The sequence below is a fragment of the Pieris brassicae genome, chromosome 14 (genome assembly GCF_905147105.1).
Source record: "Pieris brassicae chromosome 14, ilPieBrab1.1, whole genome shotgun sequence".
In the NCBI taxonomy this organism is placed as follows: Eukaryota; Metazoa; Arthropoda; class Insecta; order Lepidoptera; family Pieridae; genus Pieris; species Pieris brassicae.
In genome coordinates, this window is record NC_059678.1 from 1,168,797 (window position 1) to 1,191,629 (window position 22,833).

Below are 22,833 nucleotides of genomic sequence, written 5' to 3' on the forward strand. Positions count from 1 at the left end.
CTTAGGAATTTTTAGGCATTTAATCTGTTTAGCCTAGATGGATTTACGCACCGCTTCCAAGGGAAATTTTGCCTCTGCTTGCTCCAAAGCTTTTTAAAAAGATGATCAGGTACCTTGTGTTCCAAGGAAATATCTTCTTTACAGCTGAAAACTACACTACAATAAGCAAAAATGATTTAATGTACTCTTAATATTGCTTTTCCACCTGCGTTTCTGATCTGATCGATCCAGTTTCTTTAATTGTAAAGATTGATTTAGGGCATTGCTGTATATAGATGATAAGCGCCGAGCTTCAGGCCTTATTCTGTAATTCCCGATGGAGTCCTAGCGGGAATTTCAATAAGATGTTTTGCTTCCTAATGGGGTTTCGATGAATTCTGGCTTTAGCAACATTAACAGCCTTTGTAGTTAAGAAAACACTTTTTAAACGGATTGATGCTATGTATTATTATAATTATAAACTTATGATTATAATACTTATAATACGTGCTTTACAGCGTGCGTGGTCACGGTGACCACGTGTGTGTGTTAGTGTTTTCTTAATGTGTAAAAGCTATGTTAACAAAAGACAAGCCTTTGTAGTTGTGTTTCTAACAGCACGTGGCCGCCCCGATTTTTCCTGGTCTTCGACGGAAGAAGTGTTGTTGTATCTTTTGATAGTACGATATACGAACATCAGCTGATAAATACCAAGCTTTTAAAGTGTCTGGAATATGACCGTTGGCTCCACACCCACCTTGTGCAAGGCGATCACTGCAATCCTATTTTTTTTAACACCCCATATCCATATTGTAATTTGACAATGAACACGAAAAAATATGTGAAATGGCGCAAAATTGAAAAAAATATTTAAAATAATATACGTGTTCCAAATTCAAAATAATTAAAAAGTTGAAAAAAAAGTTTTTATGTAACAGAATTTATGGCCAGACTAAGACTATTTAGAATAATGAAACAACATTTGTACGATTCGATATTTTATTATAAAATCTAGCATATGACTAGTATATTAAAATATAATTAAATAGACTTCTTCGAGTCGTAGGGCCCGAATTCCATGTTATCTCAGTCTTAATTATTGTTAAATCTATATAATATCTTGAAAAAAAAAACATGTCGAATTTTACACTACACTAGTTGATGACATCACATTTATGAAGTCATCTTAGCGGCGGCGGCGGCGGCGTTAGCAGCGGCCTTCTTCTTCACGGCGAGTGCTGTACGTTGTTTAGCTTTTATCTGCATTTTCTGACTCTTTGATAACTTTCTCTTCTTCGTCTCAGCCGCTGATGCTAGAACATATATAACCTTATTCAGAGTCGAGTGCTAGCGAAAAATGAGGCTGATCTGAAGTTATGTGTTACCGCTACCCATAGATACATACAATGCCAAGAGTGTGCCGGCCTTTGAAGTTGGTTCGGAAACATTGAGTGGGCAACTGGTTCCAGATATTTTTTCCGCAAACGGGGGTAATAGGAGAGGAGGCTGAAGGACGAACCAGATGTTTGGTGATACCGCCATGGCCGCTCTCAATGCCAGGCTCGTGTTTATTTTTGAGAATAACTTGTTTGTAAACTTCGTGTCACCATTATATTAACGTGTCAAAGTATAAGGGATCGTTCAAGTAATACGTCACGCAATTTTTGGAGATTCTTAACCCCCCCCCCCCCTTTAAACGCGCCGTTACGTTTATGTTTCCAATAGTAACCAACGTTAGTAGTAGTAAGGTTTCGTGACCAACTCCTGTGACTCTTTAAACCTAAAACTTACCATTATGATTTGTAAATATATTTTCCACTTTAACAATAACGCGTTATTCAATCCCCGCCCCGCATCGTAACGAACCCCCCACCCCTCCCAAAAATCGTTACGTAATTCTTGAACGCTTTGACACATTAATAATGGTGGAACGGAGTTAACCATGTCATCTTGTAAAGAATAAATCAGTTTGATTGCAGCGTTTAAAGATTTGTCTCTTGTTTGTCTATTTACACAAGTGTCCACAAACATTTCAAGATGATAATTAAACAAATCGCACGGAAGCTCACTGGAAAGTGCAAAGTAAAGGACCCTGACTGGCCCTAAGGCTGATAAGTTATATATTATGTCGTCATCGCAGTGGTAGATGAAGATTTTAGATGTCTCTTTTGAACTTACTAGGGGGAAACATATTTTGTTGGTTCGCAGCTGTTCGCGCCAAATCTCCGAGCGTATTCGCCAGCGCTGCTCCTAGTCTTAGACAGTCTGAACGCGATGCCGAATGAGCGCGTAACGCAAGTGTTGCTAGCCTGAAATATTTATTTATTACCAAATTTCAACTTAAAATATTATAAAACAAACAATTTTGATAATCGTATAATAAATAAAAAATCATTCTAATTTTATCCACAATGAAGTTATTTTATTTTAAAAGGCACACTAACGTAACACATACAAACACTTACAGAAAACACACGACATATAACAACACGATACATGTGCGTGTGCACATTTAAGGGGAAACATTATGATGACAAAGAGAAAATAACTTAAACATTAAAAGTAATGGGCAAACCAGACCAAAAAATACAATTGTACAATTTAACATTCTGATATATTTCTACTATGCAATGGTCACTATTGGTCACGGATCATAAGGCGCTGCATCATCTTACGTCTGAAGACATGGAGACTGTCATTAAATGGATCTGCATCGCATGTACTCAGAGCGTCGTTCATGCAGGTAGAGATCTGTTTAGAGGAGCATTACAACCCAGGAGTTAAAGTAGTTCTAGTTGCAGAACTACTTCGAGAAAAGGATGAATATAGATATGGCGGATTCCATTAAAATACCTACCTAGTGTTATAAAAAATATTCTCGTGTTTGTATTATTCAATACTTCGAAATCAACTTGCCTCAGTTGATCAAATATGCCTATTACTAATAAAATATTACCTTGCTGCTAAATCCTGGTGATCCGTATCGAGGTCGCAGGAGAAGGTAGTTCCATTCTTCGTTTTACTCCCCAGCGGCATCTGCAACCAACGTGCCTATTTCGAAATTATTCTAGTTTTACCAAAATTGAGGAGCTTTGATTGGAATGTCTAAAGTATTGGCTGAATCATTAGATCGGTTACTCAATCCATGGATTGAATGTTGGCAAGCTTTTCTTTAGGAATTGTAGATCTAAGATTGGTAAAATACGATTGAGATTGCATATTAATTTTGGGCGTAGGACATCCACCGTACTCCCCGGATCGTGCTCCAACAGATTAGCATTTTTTTCGAAATATGGATAACTTCTGCAAGGTAAAAAAATTAACTGTGATGGCAGTCGAAACCGCCTTCAAAGATTTTATTATTTTATAAAAAAATGTTATTCTATATAATTAATACTAACCTGAAATGTAAAATTGTATGTACTATTTTGTTACTATTAATTATGTAATATAAATTTTGTAATGCCTTCTTATGCTGTGCCCTAACTGGGTCCATAATATTGTACCTAGCTTTAAGCCTCTTAAACATCTATTGTAACATTATGGAATGCAAATAAATATATGAATATGAATATGAAAATGCATTTCGTGTTCAAACATAGAAAATGTGTGGGTAAAATATGTAAAAAAGTAAATAATTACTGTTGACGCAATCACCAATTAAGAAAATCATAGACACCCCCACCCCCCCCCTATAGTGATCGCGTTATACTTGAACGGCCCCTAACCTACATATCAAAAACAAAATAAAAACAATTTTACTAAGAAGACTTTTAGTTTCAATAACTCTAGGATTGCAAAGAAAGGAAAATTTTGCAGAGGGGTACTGAGTAATAAATTGATGGAGTAGCGAAGAGGCTGAGTTCTGCAGCATAATCAGTCAAAACGATACGTCTTCTCACGGACGTTGATACAGCTCGTCTGGTTTATTTCAGTTACTTTCACAGTATTGTCATATGGCATAATATTGTGGGGGGGTGCTGCAAATATTAACACCATATTCGTATTGCAAAAGAGGGCTATTCGCGCAGTCTACAAATAGGCCTCCAGAGTCACAAAAAATATGTCTAAGGATACAAATATTTGACTGTTGCATTGCCTTGTTATATATGCACATAAAAACATTGGAAAAAATTGTGACAATCATATTTATAACACTAGAATTAAGAACAAACTCGCTGAACAAACTAGGCTCCATAAAGTTAATAAATCATTCATAGGTCACACTGTACGCTTCTATAATAAACTACCAAGTGATGTGGTAAACTTGTCAAATAATAAATTTAGGAAAATTATAAAATCGCTCTCTGGGAAAGCTTATTATAAAATATCGCATTACCTAAAAGATATGCTTGGGATTAAAAATAATTTTCTCCAACTATTTAACTTAATTTAACCGTAACTAATACAAGCATTGTAAATAACTTAAGACGATCAAAAAAGAAAAAACTAAACCGAGGTTTTTGCCTTTCTCCTTGTGTGCTGGTCGCAATTCCGAACAGGCAGTAGAGTTGACAAATAAATGAATTTTGATTTTGAGTTAAATATTATATACATTTTGATCAATAATACTTTGCTTTAACTTAAGAAATGTTTCAATGTGTCGCTGTGTCTGTTATATTTCTTATCATTTGTAATAAATGTGATAATTACCTTGTATGGCTGCGGGCATATTCCGAAGAGATATTTCTCTATTGTCTGCTTGAATTCGTCAGCAAATATCAGCGCTGTTGCATCGCTCTGTAAATTTAATAATATTAAACTTTGGCCATTCAGTCATTAGAAGGCAGGGATTGCTGATTGATATTAGAACTAGAAATCAATATGTATGCCTTTTTGGATAAAGCCGTAGCAGACTCTCATCCCTGAGGTCGTAGGTTTGATTCGACACCAATGGACTTTCTATGTGCGCATTTAACATTAGCTCGAACGGTGAAGGAAAACATCGCGAGGGAACCGAATTGCCTTAGACCCAAAAAGTCGACGGCCTATTAGATTAACAAATGATCATGAAACAGATACAGAAATCTGAGGCCCAGACCTAAAAAGCTACAACCTTCATTTATATTTTATTTTAAGTCTGGAAGGAACTTCTAGCAGTGAAATCTCAGCATTTCTTTGTTATTGATAGGATATTGTTAGTAAAGTGTTATTATTATGTGTATAAAAATGGCTGGACGGATTTGTCTAATTATGATCTTGAAATATCTGTGGAATTTCAGGAAAGGTTACATAATAAGGGTAGAAAAATATTAAAAAGGACAATTGAACTTTCCAATAAATAAAAAATAAGAATCGTCACTCGATTGTCAAACACATGTTTATAAGCGTTCAGTAATTTGTCAAAGCTGTAGTGAGCTCCGATATTTTTGGTCTGTCTTACATTAAGCATTCCTTCTTCTTCTAGCATTAAGAATAAGTCTAGCTATTCAAAGGGTTCTGTCAGTATCTTCAAAACCTTGCTTAAAGGAACTCCTTTTATCAATATATTTATGTTAGTTAGATTACTAATAAGATATATATAGGTGATACAAACACCAGCTCATCTTGTACATAAATGAAATACATATAAATTATGTGGCATTATAATCTCAATGTTAAGTTTTTTGGCCTTACGCCAAATGTATAATATTGAGTGCGAGCAATGCACTTAATGCAGTTTCAATGTAACGCCATAAAGTTTATGTTTAGGCGCCATAACATAAAACACATACGCACTACGCACCCCGAGTAAATTTAGTAAGATATCCTATGAAGTGTGTTCTGAAGAGGTTTTTGGGTTCCCTTCTGCCTCGATTCAACAGCCGTATCATCAGCAGCACCTTGATGGTTGAATGTCTTCAACAGTCCGCTTTACAAGACCCTTTCTTTTGCGATCTAGCGAACTGTGGAATCGACTCCCGGTGAAGTACTTCCCTGAGAGATACGACCTCTTATTCAAAGTAAGAGTCTTCCAATAGCTGGCAACGCATCAGCTTAAAATGGGTGTCCATGGGCTGTGATGACTGCCCTTTTTGGGCATTCTATAAAAAAAGGGAAAGAGTGTATGCGCAGACACAAATGAGCTTTCCATAAGTCAAGCTACCACATCGCGATCCGGCACAGGTGATTGGCGTGTTTATCAGAGGCATTTGAACATCGCTGACCCTACTTCGTTATCAGTTTGCAGGACTTGCAACGCCGGGGGTTAGAGGGTGTGCTTCGGACCTTTCAGGAAAAAAGGGAATGGTTCTCTTTTTTCTAGAAGCCCCTAAGTCGTATCGGTTTGAAAATACCTCTAATATCTGGTTTCACGAAGAGGTGGTGCGCGGCAGAAAGTGCCATAAAAAGTGCTGTGTTGTGGAACGCCAGGCAACGAGATGGAGAGGATGGAATTTTGGGGACTAAATTAGGTCGACCTCGGTTGAATAAAATTTTATTTTAATGAAAATGTTAAACATAATTTATGTTTACTTAAACGGCATACTGCCAGTTGATCGTCATCTTAAATCAAAATTTATTAATCCCTTAGTAACAATGTACAAATATGTAAAAATATATATATAACATCAATAGCACTACAACCTTTTTAGGTCTGGGCCTCAGATTTCTGTATCTGTTTCATTATCATTTGTTAATCTAATAGGCGAGTAGGTGATCAGCCTTCTGTGCCTGACGCACGCCGTCGACTTTTTGTGTCTAAAAGCCGGTTTCTTTCACCGTTCGAGCGAATGTTAAAGACGCACATAGAAAGAAAGTCCATTCGTGCCCAGCGGCGAATCGAATCTACGACCTCAGTGATGAGAGTCGCATGCTGAAGCCGCTAGGTCAACACTGCTCTGTACTATGAACTCCTATGAACGTGATTAAAAAAATAATGATCTAATTTTAGATTTTTCTCTCTCTTAGTCTGTAGCTCCTGTCTGATCATGGTGGTTAGCAAGGAAACATCTAGAGTGGACGCGTGCCCGCGGGCAGAAACCGGAAAAAGAAATTTCACTTGATCGGTCCGTGTGGTCATTTAGAACTGGTTTTTTAAGCAAAAAGGTCACGTCTTTAATCTGTGGTCTTCGTATAGGACACGCTTGTACTCCCCAAAATTGAAATTAAAGACTGTGAGTGTGGTATGGTCGAAGGCTCGCCAGACCACATATTTTTTAACTGTTCTTTAATTAATGACTCGTTATTTGACCATCTTCCTCCAAATTTCCCTCGTCCATGTAACCTTAACTTTGAGCTTTGTCGTCAAAATTTTTGGGAAATTTATTTCTTTTAATAAGTTAAAATTATAAATAAGATACCTCTATACCTTATAGTATATATGTTAACCTCTTGTATATAGTATTATATGTCTGTGTGTGTCGTCTTTGTTTTAGATAACTCTGCTTAGATTAAATTCAATTTATTAAAACTATCCTGACCGTGTTAGACTTAGAACGCGACATGGGCGGAATTTACACAGATGCCATTAAAAATAAATTGATATAAATTGAAGAAATGGCAAATTATTCTTTTTTTTTTACTAAAAGCGCTTTATGGTTAGTGTGTTCCTGTATTTGTAGAAGGGTGGTGAGTGACTTCTTACGTGTGTTAGTGTCTAGAGCAGTGTTTTTCATCATCTAGAGCATTTAATAGTGTCCTACATTTCGTAAAATGCAATGTCCATGAAAATATCAAAAATAAGCAATCTGCGTCACTTGGCACGACTAGAACGATATTATTGTGATTTATAATATTTCTCAACAAAATCATAAGCGATTGTCGTTTGGCACGCTTTGATACGGTAGTGGCAGCAAAAAACTTGTAGTTTAAAAAATTACGTTGTTAAATAAATCCTTTTTCGGAATTTATGTATAAAGATAGTTAATATTAAATCCTTAATAAAGGCATTTAAAATATATGTTTCCTGATCTTTTGTTTTTTTCTAATAGGCAAGATAGGTCTCAATGCCTAACTTATGAGACGAAGGCCTGCCTTGACGTCCGAAGATGAATCCCAGCTGCATGTATTAATCCGAACAACTCCTCGGAACTTCAAAATATTTTTCTGCCTGAATGTATAAACTTAATAATAATAATAAAAACCTAATGCTGTAATTACTAAATATACATAAAAATTTGAATTACTAAAAAAATAACAATAAAAATAAATACTAATAATTAATCGGCAAGCCGGTTGATTTCTGTTATACAGCTTGTCCTTGGACATAGGCCTCCTCTAAGGGCTTCCACTTCCACATAGGGCCAGCTTCTCGCAGATCATCTTCCCATCCTTTTATTTGTCTTCCTCGTTTTCTTTTGTCATAGCGAGTGAGCCATTCCGTCACTTTCTTCGTCGATCTTTATCTTCTCTCATAATGTGTCCTGTCCAATTCCATTTCAATCTTTTACTAGAAGTATCGGCATTTCTAAATTCAGTCATGTCCTTTATTTCTTCTAGTTTTACTCTATCACTAAATTTCATCCCTAGAACTTTCGACACTATTCTGACATACTCTTAGTTTATTTTCTTGCTGAGCCTCTTGTCCGTTTGTCCCGTTCCATAGAAATCTCGAATAAAAAAATATTATCAAAACTTCTTTGCAGTCGGTACAAATTTATGTGATTCGTAGATTTTTTTGTCACACAGAAGTGCGTTAATTTACGAGTGAATATAAAAGTACGCCCAATTCTTTGATAAATTAACAAAAATAGCTTCCATTTTATATAGCTTTTGCACTAAAGCTTTCTTAACTATAAGTATTACAAACCGGACTTTGAATTTTGGTTGTCAAGTTCAACTCATGTACACAGGCTACCCCAGAGCTGGTGCTCATGAAGTATCGCAATATAGGAAGGAATTACTGACGGTAAAGGTCTGATTATATTTGTTTTTTTTTTAAATAAAATAGGGGGCAAACGGGCAGGAGGCTCACCTGATGTTAAGTGATACCGCCGCCCATGGACACTCTCAATAATTAAATTAATTTTTCTCGTTTTAATTTGTCTTTATCAATTTTTAATATAATACTACTCTATATTTGTGTAGACTTTCATCCGTGAGGTCGTAGGTTCGATCCCCGGCTATGCACCAATGGAATTTGTTTATATGTGCGCATTAACATTCGCTCGAACGGTGTAGGGAAACCGGCTTGCCTTAGAGCCAAAAACGACCTCGACCGTGTCAGGCACGGGAGGCTCATCACTTGCCTTTTAGATTAACAAATGATCATCAAATAGATACATCATCAAACTGAGACCACCTAAAAAGGTTGCAGCGCCATTGTTTTTTTTTCATTTAATTTTCTGTGTGTTGGAAATAAAATGTCGTAATATACATACAGAAAAATAACAGTTACGGACGTGTTTTATTATAATATTCATACGTTATTCATGGTAATCAGAGTTTAGTTCCGTTGCGATTGTTGGACGGATATTCAAATATATTTTTTTCTTCTAATGGAATCTCTTTAGCAGCACCTTAGCAGCTCGGGCTGCTTTAACGAGCGTAGAACGACCACGAATTTTCCTGTGACAAGAGCAAGGTCGAGCTCCTGCGAGACTCGGAGCTTGCCTTGACCCGTGGTCAAACACCGGCAGGGCAGGAAACACACTGGAGGAGCGAAATACGTAGTAAGAGGCTCGCTTTCCCTGTTGAAGGGACCTACCTTAATGTAATTTTGATTTGTCGTTTAAAACAAGAGCTTCTAACTAACAATCTAAACAATAATCTAATTTAGGGCTTACGGGGTTGCGGCGCTGATCAAACAAGTGATGTCTCAGCGCCGACTTTAAACTTTAAATATTTATTTAAATAAATTGTATTTGTAATATTATTGTAGTAAATTATAATGTTAATTGAGGATTTTATGTACGAAATATTACACCGTTGAGATGTCTTCCATCACGGTGAATACTCTTTAAAGCGCACTTGCGACTTTGCAGACACAGACGTGTTTTAGTCTTCAACTGCTCAAAATTCGTAAGAGGGGTATCATATCATATCATAAACTTTGAGAAAACTTTATAAAGAGAAAAGATTTGATTGCTTGCGAATTCTATCACCATTAGAACCCTACGTTATTCCTGATGAACTTTTTTAAAGATATGTCATCGTTAGATTATATAGAACTTACGTATCTGGTTGAACCTGATGACTATAGACTGTAGAATATTCTCAAGAGTTTTGTATGAAATTACGATAGTGTAATCAATATTACTAAATCACGTACGCTACAGAAACTATTGATAATAGAGCAAAGTGATGTACTCCAGTTTTATAGAAGACATCAAGGTATACTAAAAAGTCCAACAAAATATTATTTTTGCCGAGGAAAGCTTTAGACTAGAACATCAACCTATTGAATAAGATATTGAATATGTTGAATGTATGAACTAAATACCAAATTTATTACTACCAAAACTGACAATTTAGATGTGTTTTTATACAAGTGTAGGAAAGATAATGTTACATTTAGATCACAATTGGACTTAGTGTGCGCATTTAACATTCGCTTGCACGGAAGGAACCTTTGGGCCTAAGGCGAAGCGTTAGGCACGTAAGTCTAATCACCTATTATGAAAAAAAAATTCTAAAATATGTGGCCAAAACATGTGTGTTGTGTGTGTTGAGGCTCCACTGTTTATTATAATCCATTGGTACTACCACCGTAAATGGGTCTTGATTCCGATTCTTTGATAATTTTTATTTCATGAACGAAGCGGTCAGCCTTCTGGATGTCACCGATTTTTGGGTTTGAGACATGTATTTTTCCTCACGATGTTTCCTCCGCCGTTCGAGCCATTGTTAATGCACATATAGATAGAAAGTCCATTAGCACGGCCGGGGATCGAAGCTCAGGGATAGTAGTCGCAGGCTGAAGCCACTAGAGCAACACTAATTTATTTGATACTACAATTAGTAATTTTAAAATGTAAACGTTCCTACAACAAAAGTTAATGTTATAATGCATTTTTATGGTCTCTTTAATTGATGATATTTCATTTTAATAAACACTTTTGGTAAAAACAAAAACATTGTTTATGTACAGAATAGCATAGATAATATTAATATACATACAATATTATTAATAACATACCTTAACGTGGCCGCGAATATCCAGTCGCTCTTCAGAACTCTTTCCCTGTATTCCCAAGCACAAAACGATCAAAAATAATACTTGCAATTTTAAATTCATTTTTAATACACTAAAACTATTAAATAAAACCGCGCTTATCGTCCAATACAGAATATAAAATTATTTTTTATCTATGTCAAAAAGGCGGGAAAACGTAAACGAGACGTCAAATTCGTGATGGCCGCCTCCAGGCAACTGGAGGCATAGACAGCAAGACGCGTTTATTTTTAGATTTTATTGAAAGCGCAATTATTAACAGTTCACGATCGCTTACTCATTTCGAATACAAAATAATATTTGCACGTCATTCGTATGTTTAGTATTAAACGAATTAACAATGTCGCCGTAAATTATTACAAACAATGCGCTGGAATATTATATAATATCAAAAGCGTTATTTTTAAGAGTTATAAAACCAAGATAATCCTATAAAATTAAAATATACTACATTTGGTCGGACCTCTAGCAGCTGGCAGAATTTTGCGCGCTATTTTTCGATGCTTTGAAGCATGCTCCAGCTCCTAAGGTCCAGTACTGTCTACTGTTCAGTAACTAGGCGATAATATTAATCTTTAATAAGCGACTGTGTGTATGGGTGAGATTCAACTTCGAAACCCACGTAAGTCAAAATCCAATACTTTTTTGACATACTGGAGTATATGGCTATTAACTGGACTGAATAGTTCGTAGGAACATAGAAACAACAAGATTTGGAGCGATACCATAGCGGTCATAAATATTTTCGATACTATTTTATAGTACGATTTGTATTTAGCCTCAAAATAGGCTTCAGTTTCGGTCATTGCCTCTTTATTTGAGTTTTTTTCTAGAAACAACTATTTATTGATAAATTTTATTTGCATTGAAAACATTATGCTCTTGAGATTTGAGAAGAGGAAAATGTAACCGAAGACCAAATCTGGATGCGGAAGAAATACGAAGACCATTGTTTGGAAATTTATTTGTGACATGGTGCATTGTCTTGATGAAGCAGCACTGTCTCCTTCTTCACGATTTTGTTCTTTAAACGCACCAATAATAAATGATACTCACAAATCAATTTTTTGTAGTTACCAAAATTTTACTGGGGGGCAAACGAGACTACGAGACGCCCAAAACCAATGGACACCCATTACCGGCCTTTGTGGATTTCTTCAAAATTACCTCACAATCTCAGAATTAAATTTGTAAATTTGTTTTCTTATTGCTATAAAAAATCTGTATATTTCTGCATATTATGTGTTGTCTTTGTCAATATTACTTATCTATGACACGACAAAATTTTAATAGTTTAACATACTGTTTACTTTTACGGATTAAATATTACTGATGAGAATAAAAACCGTAAAATATCTTTTATTTTTTTACAATTCCCCTTTCCGTAAACATTTTAGTCCAAATTCTATTTCTCTCGCAAATAAAGTATGATTTTACGTGCGATATTTACTCAACGCTTTGAACTTTAACACATGGGTTTTCTCGCTTTGTATTTATGCTCCAATACCAATAAAGGGTTGACGCTCATTAAAACTGGTACTACTACAGAACTACCAGTCATATAAACAGATTTTTTTATATACATAATATAATTTTAGAAGAGTGCACACTCACAAACGTCAATACAAATAATTTTATATAAAGGACGTAGAATGAACTAGAAGAGCTGGCAATAAACAGTCTATCACTATGTTTAATTGCTAAGTTTTTCGTCTAACGATTCTCACGATATCATGAGGTAATTATTAATATGAAAAACATTGAATCCCGTGTAATCACTATCAGCAAAAGGTATGATGAAAAAGAAGCATATTATCAAGATGAATCAAGGTGGAATAATTAATCTCTTTATCACGAAACCAACAGATACATCACTTTAATAGAAACAGAAAAAAGGGCTTTGCGAAAAAAAAACAGATGAGAGAGCCAATAAGACAATATTTAGCAAATCATACAATATAAAAAGACGAATTAATGTTAGAAAGAGGATACAAGAAGAAAATAATAACAGTTGTTTCCTAAATAAAGCAATAAAAGAGTGCGAAAGCATATAGAGAAATAAACATATGTATAATATATAAGAAGCAATTAGATATATCATCAACAAATAAGGAGAAGAGAATGCAGTTAAGAAGAGTTTCGATTCTAGACTAGGTGGTAGAAGTGGAAGTAAATTTAAATTAACAGACAACAGGTTAGGCAAGTAAAGAAACCTTTTTTTCATGTAATAGTAGGCAAACGGGCAAGAAGCTCACCTGATGTGAAGCGATACCGCCGCCCATGGACACTCACATTGCCAGAAGGCTTGTAAGTGCGTTTCCAGCCTTTCAAGAATTGGTAGGCTTTTATTTCGAAGGACCCTAAGTCGAATTGGTTCGGAAATACTTCAGTGGGCAGCTGGTTCCACACAGTGGTGGTGCGTGGCAAAAACTGCCTTAAGAAACGCTCAGTTGTGGAACGACGGACGTCGAGGTGATACGGATGGTATTTTGTATTTTGCCTTGACGTCCAATATTGAAACTCAGCTGCGGGTAATATTAAACGTCATCGAACCAAGTCATTTGCCTAGCTATTTGATCAACTTTAGTTGAGTTAAGAGGGTAGGCTGTTGATTGAACGGCTGATTATGCCATTGAAATACAACATTGTGTGTACGCGTATATAACACTTACATACACGAATTCAAGTACCAAACATAAAGTATTTGTCGTAATGATAGAATTGAACAATTTACGTGGCTAAGTATTTCGTGAATAATCTCTCTAACCTGTCCCAAACATTAGGGAGTTATTGATAAGTAAGTCTGTGTCAGTGGAAGCCATTCCTTAAATTTCTAAATATAATTCTTTTCAACAAATCGGCAGTGAGGCAATTAAACCTTCGAACCTGTTTACAAACTGTGCGCTCGTTAACATTGATTAATTCTTTTCAATTCTCGACGGGCATCGCAAATGTCGAACGTCAATTTTGACGTATAACTTTTGGCGGGAATAATTCTTTTCTTTTTAGTGTTGTCTTTTATTCGGGAAAAGCATTAGCATTATAACTTTATTTAAACAGCTAAGGCTACTATTATATTATTAACTAGATTAGTTAACTACGTTCGCCTTACTTATTTAGACTACCTTTTTAGTAGCTACACACCAACATATGGAACATTTTTCTACCTCAGTCTGTTCGAGTTTCCCGAATAAAAACCTAAGTACTCAATTTCACAATTTTATCTCCATAAAATCCTTCATCAGAGTTCAAGGATATAAATAATAAATACTCGAACTGGTCCAGCCGTCTGAGTTTTGCGAGAAACATATTATGAAATTCAGTTTTATTTATATAGATTATATAAAATTATATAGATATATAAATAGAGCAGTGATGGTTGGCTTCAGTGTGCGACTCTCGTCCCTGAGGTAGCGCTGATTCCCAACTGTGCACCAATGGAGTTTCTGTCTTGTCTTGTACGCATTCAACATTCGCTCGAACGTTGAAGGAAAACATCGCGAGGAAAGGCTTGCCTTATACCCGAAAAGGCGACGGCAAATTACCCTGAAACAGATACAGAAATCTGAGGCCCAGACCTAAAAATGTAGCGCCAAAGATTATTTTATAAAAATAAAAATATAGGAATAACTATAACAATAAATTGATGAAATCCAAAGAATATTGGAATATGACTTTTGGTCTCTTATCACAGCGTAAACAATTTGACAGAAAGTAACGAAAGTACTTTAGATGGATTTGTTTTAAACCAGCGGACTCGACGGACGTTGTCCTGTCTTAACTGTGAATATTGATTTTGAATTGGTATAATTAACTAAAAATGTTTTATGATATACAACATTCTTTGTTTGTTTTTCTGGCGCGTATATAAATAGTTTTGTTGGTATTCCGACATATAACAGGCCATGTGAAAAACATGGAATTCAAGATTAATGTCACAAACAATTAGCGACTGTAATTATTTTATATGTATTTTAACAATATAATAACTCCGATCGAAGCATTTGTTTTAAACAATATTTTTTTTACGTCCTCTTTGACGATATTTGCAGCACGCATTCTGTCAATGTTATGTCAAACGCCATAAGGTTACATCAAAAATTTATAAAATTATTTTTAAATTCTTCCGCCGTGACCAAGGGAAATAGGGATTCACTTATATATATATATATATAGATAACGATAATGTAAATATAAATGTGATTATAAGAAAAACACTTTTTGAACGGACGTGGTCACCGTGACCACGCACGCTGTAAAGCACGCGAAACGTCGGAAGAAATTTAAAATTTAGAATTATGTAAATAACTATAAGTTTTAATAATAATACATAGCTTTAATCCGTTAAAAAAGTGTTTTTCTTAATGTGTAAAAGCTATTTTAACAAAAGACAATACTGGGTGACAATGATTATAATTAATATGTTATGACTACTAATAACCATTTATAGTACTAATATTATATTTCAAGAATACAGGCGCGACTTAAAGATTTAACTTGGCGCTTGGTAGTTAGTAGCTGTGACCCCAGAGCTGGTGCTTTTCTCAACTAATAACTATCGCAATACATCGAGGAAATGCTTCCAGCGTTAAAGGTATGCCACAGGGACCAATCTTTTTAAATTTGTTGTAATTTTCTTTTTATTTTTACTATGTAGGTTAAGAAAATTCTGTATATTTGATTGTTATGTTTAGGTTTAAATAAACGATTATAATTTTGTCAATTTTAGTTAAATTGTATTTTTAATCCAGCTTGTTTCAATATAAATAGCGAATATCGTAAAATCTAAAATGGCCGCCATAAAACATTCCGAAAATACTGTGCGGTTTTATCTATATTTCTTTGTTGGCGCTATAAAATTAGTTGATTTATACATTATTTGGAAGTCGTGGGTTCCATATAATTAATAGTTAAATATAACTGAGAAGTTTTTTTCAGTTGCTTTGCATATACAGGAAGTACTTAATAATATTATGCCAGATCAATCTCTTCATCAAATCCTAATGCCATCACCGATGCCTTCAGCAGTTCTTGTGTATCGTAATTATAGAGACCGTATGGACAATTGGTTTCCGTGTAATCAAAGTATTTACTTAAAAACCTAACGCTAGAATTAAAAAAAATGTATACGTAATTTCATCCTTCTAGTCATTTTGCGTAAATGGAAATAGAATTTTCCATACCGAAATGCAAAATATTCAAGGATGAAAATTCTTTATAAAGGATCTGTATTGGATTGAACCAGCTCAGGATTTTTACGAAATCTTACGAGTCCGTAAAGAAAATAGCGTAACAATTCTTAAAAGGTCGGCATCGCCGCAACTCTTTATAAAAACAAACAAATTTTACCTGAGGTAAATCCTGTAATTGTATTTACGCTGTCATGAAAAGACATTATGTCATAAAGATTACATTAATTAAATTATGATTAAGAGGAACTGCTTCAATTATAAAATAAAATAGGTTTACATTTTTGTTAAAATTAACGCTGATTTGTTTATACTACTAAAGGATCAGTACAAGGATCGGTCTGCGTTGCCTAACTTCTTGGATTTGATTAACAAATATTAAATATAGAGATTTCCTTTTAAAAATATCTTTTATTTTAGTCTAAAACATTATTATTTTGCTTAAGAGTCTCCAATCTTTAATCTTCTATAGTTTATGGTTAATTTTTATTGAAAATCGATAACGTCACTGCAATAAACTTGGTTAATGTGTATTTTTATAAGCGTATGTAGCTGGGCTGGGATTTTGCCTGTCCAATTCCGGTCGAAAAAATGTTATGTTTTTAAATTACTTATTATACAATAAGTAAGTTTTCCTTGGGATGTTTTAAAATCTTAATTTTACAAATAACACCGAAAAGGCGGGAAAAATATAATAATTTTAAATAGACTTTACATTAATTTGCATTACCTACATCTGGTTATTTTCAATTCGACACATTCAAGCTATCCGTTTCAAGTGCGCCATGAGTAATCGTTGTATAAATATTTCAAAATGTATAACTTCGCATCCGAAATTATGACTTCAACACAACACTGACATTTGAAAATAGATTTTTATAGTCTGTGCCGAAAGAGAACCGTAGTGATGCCAACTTTGGCGGTTTTTTTGGGGGAATATGGATGTCCTAAGGGGTTTTTAAGAGGTAAATTTATTTAGGGCTATTCATTATTATTCTTTCCCAAAAAATAAAATAAAATTAACCGATATTAAAATAAAAACTAATTTTAAAGATAACATAAACATAACGAAAACAAAAATGGAGATGGACGCGTCATATTATGAGAGAATAGAAGCAAAAATGGAACATAATCGTAATGGAGTGGTACGCACGAAGTGGAAAACAAGGAGGCAGGTAGAAGAAAAGATGGAAGGACAATAGAAAAAAGTTAGGTGGTCCAATGTGGATTTGGTGCGCTAGAGAACATCAAGATAGGAACAATTTTGTCCTCTTGTTGTTTGTTTTGATAGATAAAACATATATGGACTAAATAATATATTACTTTGGGCATATTAACTTTATATTTACCATATAACAATGTAACATACAATGCCTTTTTTTCTTAAAAACCCACAAACATACAATTTACATTAAGCCTAAAGCCCAACCAAACTAAACAGAATATAAACTCGATCTCCAACATCATTTTTTAAACTACTTGCATGAGTTTTTAAATCACCTCTCAAACCGAGTGTACAACATCTCGTTGTTGTCTTTCAGCTCAGCTCGGCCGGAATGGGCGCTTTCCCGCGACTAGCGCAAGGGCGTCTCCTTTGAGACTCGGACCTCGGCTTGGGCCGTCGCGGGGTGGTCAATCGCCTGAAGGGCAGGACGGAAGCTCACTGCAGTGAGCGAAGTACGAAATAAAGGACCACGCCTTCCCCGGTGAAGACAGTTTCTTATAGATTGGATCAGCCGGATCCGTTAGGACATGTCGGGGCCTCCTACGGGACTTTTTTGATGTGAAGGAGCCTGTAGAGGAGAAGGAGAATATTAAGCCTTAATGAAGTGGTGTGTGAACGCCAACTTTCGAGGCTTTAAACGATATTTAGGGTTGACCCAAGCTGGTCCTTGGGGAACATTCTGTTGGTGTTGGTATAACTACGTCGTGTTTTGCAATACTTAATGACCGATTTTTAATACGCAATTAATTCATCTTAATATAATAATAAGCCTTTATTCATCCACATCTTATTCACATACATTATACTATGTTTTCGTCCCCTATTGTCTTTTGTGTAGGTACTATACATTTTTGTTCACAGTTTTGTGGTTAATATTGTTTTGATTTTCGTTTTATTTTAATTGTGTTAATAATACAGGGCTGGATTTAGAGGTCTGGAGGCCTAGGGGAACAAAGGAGGCCTGGCCCTGGCTCCTAACTATCATAACATATCATATATAATTTTCAAAGAATTTTTTTTTCGGTCGAGTTTTTCAATCAATATTGTGAACCAAGTGGATTGTTTTAGTATCAATTGTATAATAGTACGGATCAATCATTTCTGTAAATATATAAGAACAATAACAACATGTTTGTACATGTAAAGGTAAAGGTAAAACAGCGAACTGGTTTACTAGTATTTACTAGTCGGAATTTATAAACATTTTTTTTCGAAGTCTTTTGTGGTAGCCCCGGTTGCCCTCTCATAAATCCAGCCCTGTACTCATTCTGTCATAAAAATCTAATTTTATATGTGAAAAATTTTAGTACTTTATAATTTTATTACGTATTTATTTTTACATATCTTATATTTGTAATTTCTCTGTCATGTTTCCTTATTGGTAAATAAATAAAATTTTATTATCTAGTATTGTCTTTTGTTAAAATAGCTTTAGAAAAACACTTTTTAAACGGATTAAAGCTATGTATTATTATTAATAACTTATAATTGTTTACATAATTCTATTTTTTTTTTTTTCCGACGTTTCGCACAAAAAAGTATTTTATTATCTATCGAAGAGCCTTCTGGCAGAGCGAGTGTCAATGCGGGATCACTTAACATCAGGTGAGTCTCCTGCCCGTTGGCCTTCTAAGAAAAGAAGATCCCGGGAGAAGATCTTCCAACATTTTCCAATTATTTTTTCGTTCACGTCGATCTTTTGGTCTGCCCTTGTTTATTTGCCCATTTGCCTCCATCCATTCTTCTAACAACATATTTTCTAATCTACCATCTATTTAGCGGCCTACTTGCCATGTCAATCATAATTTTTCCTGTTTTTAATCCTGGTATCATTATTTAGATCATCAAGTCATTCAGAATTGGTATCCCTTGGGATAACAACTTTCCAACAAAAAAATAATCATTCAACTAGTTTCATAGAGGGCCAGAGGGGCAGACATATAAACTGTAAATTTATAACAATCAACCCATTCAAACGATTTAAAATTGCACGTAAAACGTCAAAAACAAATCTAAACACTGACGCGCCATAGATAGCCGATGCGAGACCTGTTCTTGTCGAGAATTCTCATTCCCTGTATGTGAATTTTGAGTTCCTATATTCGAATATGTTTTAATGACGTATATAGCATAATTTTTGTTATGCACAATTTATAATTGTTTGACTTATGTAGTATTTTTTTAAATTTAAATTTAATATTGTTTCTTGTTATATTAGTAAGAAGTGTATCTGGTATCGAGTTTATTAAATTTGGAATAATGTAATCTAATGTTTTTTTTGATGAATTGAGAAACCTTATTTTATACTCTTAAAAATAATTCTAGTGTCAAAGAAAGTGTTTTCGCTACTAATTCCTTTTAGCAATTATTTTAACATAAATTCACCACTTCTTAATAAAAACAAAACGCAATTAGTTACCAGAATGTTTCAATTTCATTCTTGGAATGTTGCCACACGTTATTAATGGCATGTTTGTTATATTTCTATAATATCCGTTCGAAATTGTTTATAACGTAATACTGCATTTATACTAGAAGTATTGGCCGTATGTTACGCCCTGGCTGTGCACCAATGTACTATGTTCATCCACACTCTCTACGAGGTTAAGGCCATTTCTTTTTTTCGTAGAGGACACCAAAAAAAGATAGAAATGTGGCCATTAATGATGGTTTTTTTTACTTCTATAAAAGTTGGTGATCACCTTGAAACCTTTTGGGTGTTGGACCTTAGACTTGTCCTAGTAACCCCTAGATTCGGCAAAGGACGTCCACAGTGACTCCATCGCGTTCGGTCTTGTCCCTCGGACCTCGCTTCAAATTTTTCGATCTCTTTGTCTCATCCGCTTTCCTTACGGGTTCCAATGCAGCCCCTGCTTGGGGTTATAGTTAGACTCTCTTTGGACTGCCTATCTATTGCCGCTTGTGGCAGTTGATCTGCTGGCTTATCGGGGTTTCTCGGCAGAGCTCCCAAAGATACTCGCTAGTGATCTTCGCGGGCTAGTAGATGCCCAGAATCTCGAAGACAGCGGTTGACAAAGGCATGGACAGGATGCGTGATGACGTTAGTGCCCCACTTATATCAGCAACTCAGATTTGACGTTGGATCCGAATATTTTAACCTTGCGTATGTAAAAAAAACTTGAGAGGTGTCAAGGGACACCGGGATAGAACGAAGTACCTTTCAATGAATTAGTGAAGGATTTGTAAATAAAATTTGATTTTTATTCATTATTAACAAATATAATGTAATATAATCTTAATTAGTAGGCTTAATTTGAGTAATAACTGGCTTGTGGTAACTGAAGTAGGAATTTGATTGGTTTCTATGAGAGAGAGAGAGAGAGAGAGAGAGAGAGAAACACGCACACGCCGCACGGCTTACGACTATGGCAAAAAGTGTCGTTACAACTTTTGGTCTCAATTTTTTCCGCCCCCTTTCGCAACGCGCATAACGGAACTTCGTTCCGTTGGTACGGAGGAGGTTCAAAAAACCATCTGATGTTAGGTGATATACCATAAACACTCGCACTCGAAGGTTTCTCGGGCTCGCAATTGCATAGGTGGCCTTTTAATAATTGGTACGCCCTTTTTTGTAGGACTGAGTTGATTAGGAAATACTTCAGTGGGCAGATGGTCTTGTATATGTCCCAGTAAAGTAGTTTAATCAGAGAGCTAATTGAATCTCTAGACAGTTATTAAATATTTATATTCAATCAAGTCGCTAAAGTTCCGTCTGACAATGGAGTGAACGAAACGTTTAACGAGTTTCCTAAACGTTACTAAGCCACAAGACTAACCTAACCTATTTACAATAAAGCAAAACACGGAATTTCCAAGCTCTCAGTTCTTCACGATCAAACCGAAATAACAATAACAAATGAAATAATCGTAGCGGAGTCTTGTTTTACATTTTTAATCAACACGCTGGCTTTCGATCAGACAGATAGTTAAACGTTTTCGACGCTGCTTTTTAAATCAAAATATTTGCGACTTGGTTGAATATGGACATTAAATTAACTGTCTAGATATTCAATTAACTCTCTGATTTAACTACTTTACTGTGACATACAAACATTGTCGTGTGTCGTGAAGTTAGTAGAGCACAAAAAGAGTTAAAAAGTTAGTTAGTTTTGAAATTACAGTTCTCGTACACAGTAGTTCTATCGTTCCTGATACAATTAAGTCACGAGAAGAAAAGTATGAATTGTTAAATATTTTTTGGATGTAAGTCTCATAAAAAAAATATTTACACCAAATTTGAATAAAAACTCTATTATTATTGTAATTAGTAAAGCACGCTTGCGATGTAATTGGATTGTTTTCGGAACAAAATGTTTACAAACAGTTTCTGACGTCGAGTACTATATTAAAACTGGAATTTTAGGACACTGGAGGACACAGTTTTGTGTCTATTTCGGTACGTCTTCGTTTTTAATAACGGAAAATCAATAGCGTTTACCTAATAGATAAAAAAATTGTTTAATATTTTCGGTATACCTTTCATAATTTTGTGTCATCGTTCGTAATTATCTATTTTAGTTTACCTTATCAATGGAGGCCAAGTAGCCGTGCACCAATAGATTTGGGAGCGTTCAAGTATTACGTAACTAATTTGGGGGGGGGGGGGGTCCTCTTGTAAAAAGTTACGAAGCGGGGCAGGGATTGAATAACGCGTTATTGTTAATATTATTTTCCACTTTCCAGTACTTTACACCACATAAAGGTAAGTTTCAGGTATAAAGAGTTACTGGGGGTGGTCACGAAACGTTTTACTTTACTGCGTGACGTAATATTTGAACGCAATGATAGATAACAAAGCTTATCCGCAGGTCACCTCGCCGACGGCTGCCTGGCCGCGAAGATCTCACAAGACAACGATTGTGACGAGTGGAGCTCGATGCTTCTCGTCTCCACCACAGGAAGATCCTGTTCCGTAACATCAGCAGGCCGCCGGAACAATCACACTGCCAGCGTGGTCTCTGCCCGAACTGGCCGATGTCCGCCCCAGATGGGAGCGGATAAACACGAGAAAAGGAGCAAGAATGGGGCCTTACTTCACCGGCGTGTACACAGAAGGCTGATCACGTACTTTCTTAAGAAAATTGTGATCACAAAACATAGAGAAACCTGCGGCCCAGACCTAGAGGTCACAAGGCCACTATTTTTTTTAATAAAACATTGCATTAAGTAATATTAAATGTCGTTTTTTTATACAGACATTTGACCACAATCCCACCTAAGATGCGGCCTGTTGGTGGACACGTGGTCACTTACGTAGACCTATTGTATAGGTCTTAAAAACTAAAGAGCTCAATTACCAAAACTGACGTATTACAATTTATTGGCTA

General features: G+C 35.3%; 1 protein-coding gene across 2 annotated transcripts; it reads right to left on the bottom strand.

Moving 5' to 3' along the window:
* Positions 1 to 982: 982 nt before the first annotated feature.
* Positions 983 to 11,310, bottom strand: LOC123718144. 2 transcript variants are annotated; one of them, XM_045674559.1, is made up of 5 exons: positions 11,036 to 11,310; positions 4,633 to 4,719; positions 2,936 to 3,015; positions 2,158 to 2,288; positions 983 to 1,292 (listed from the first exon to the last, which is right to left on the bottom strand). In XM_045674559.1, the coding sequence occupies exons 1-5, from the start codon at positions 11,132 to 11,134 to the stop codon at positions 1,153 to 1,155; spliced, it is 537 nt and encodes a 178-aa protein (XP_045530515.1). In that variant the 5' UTR covers positions 11,135 to 11,310; the 3' UTR covers positions 983 to 1,152. The 2 variants fall into 2 exon arrangements, with proteins under 2 accessions (XP_045530515.1, XP_045530513.1); XM_045674557.1 differs by having other exon boundaries at positions 2,936 to 3,030.
* Positions 11,311 to 22,833: the final 11,523 nt, after the last annotated feature.

What these genes read in the sequence shown, in the direction of transcription:
- LOC123718144 (XM_045674557.1), bottom strand. Translation starts at nt 11,134, where the DNA reads ATGAATTTAAAATTGCAAGTATTATTTTTGATCGTTTTGTGCTTGGGA. An exon ending in ATATTCGCGGCCACGTTAAG is followed by an intron (nt 4,720 to 11,035) that starts GTATGTTATTAA and finishes TTAAATTTACAG; the next exon opens with AGCGATGCAACAGCGCTGAT. An exon ending in ACAAAATATGTTTCCCCCTA is followed by an intron (nt 1,293 to 2,157) that starts GTAAGTTCAAAA and finishes TATATGTTCTAG; the next exon opens with CATCAGCGGCTGAGACGAAG.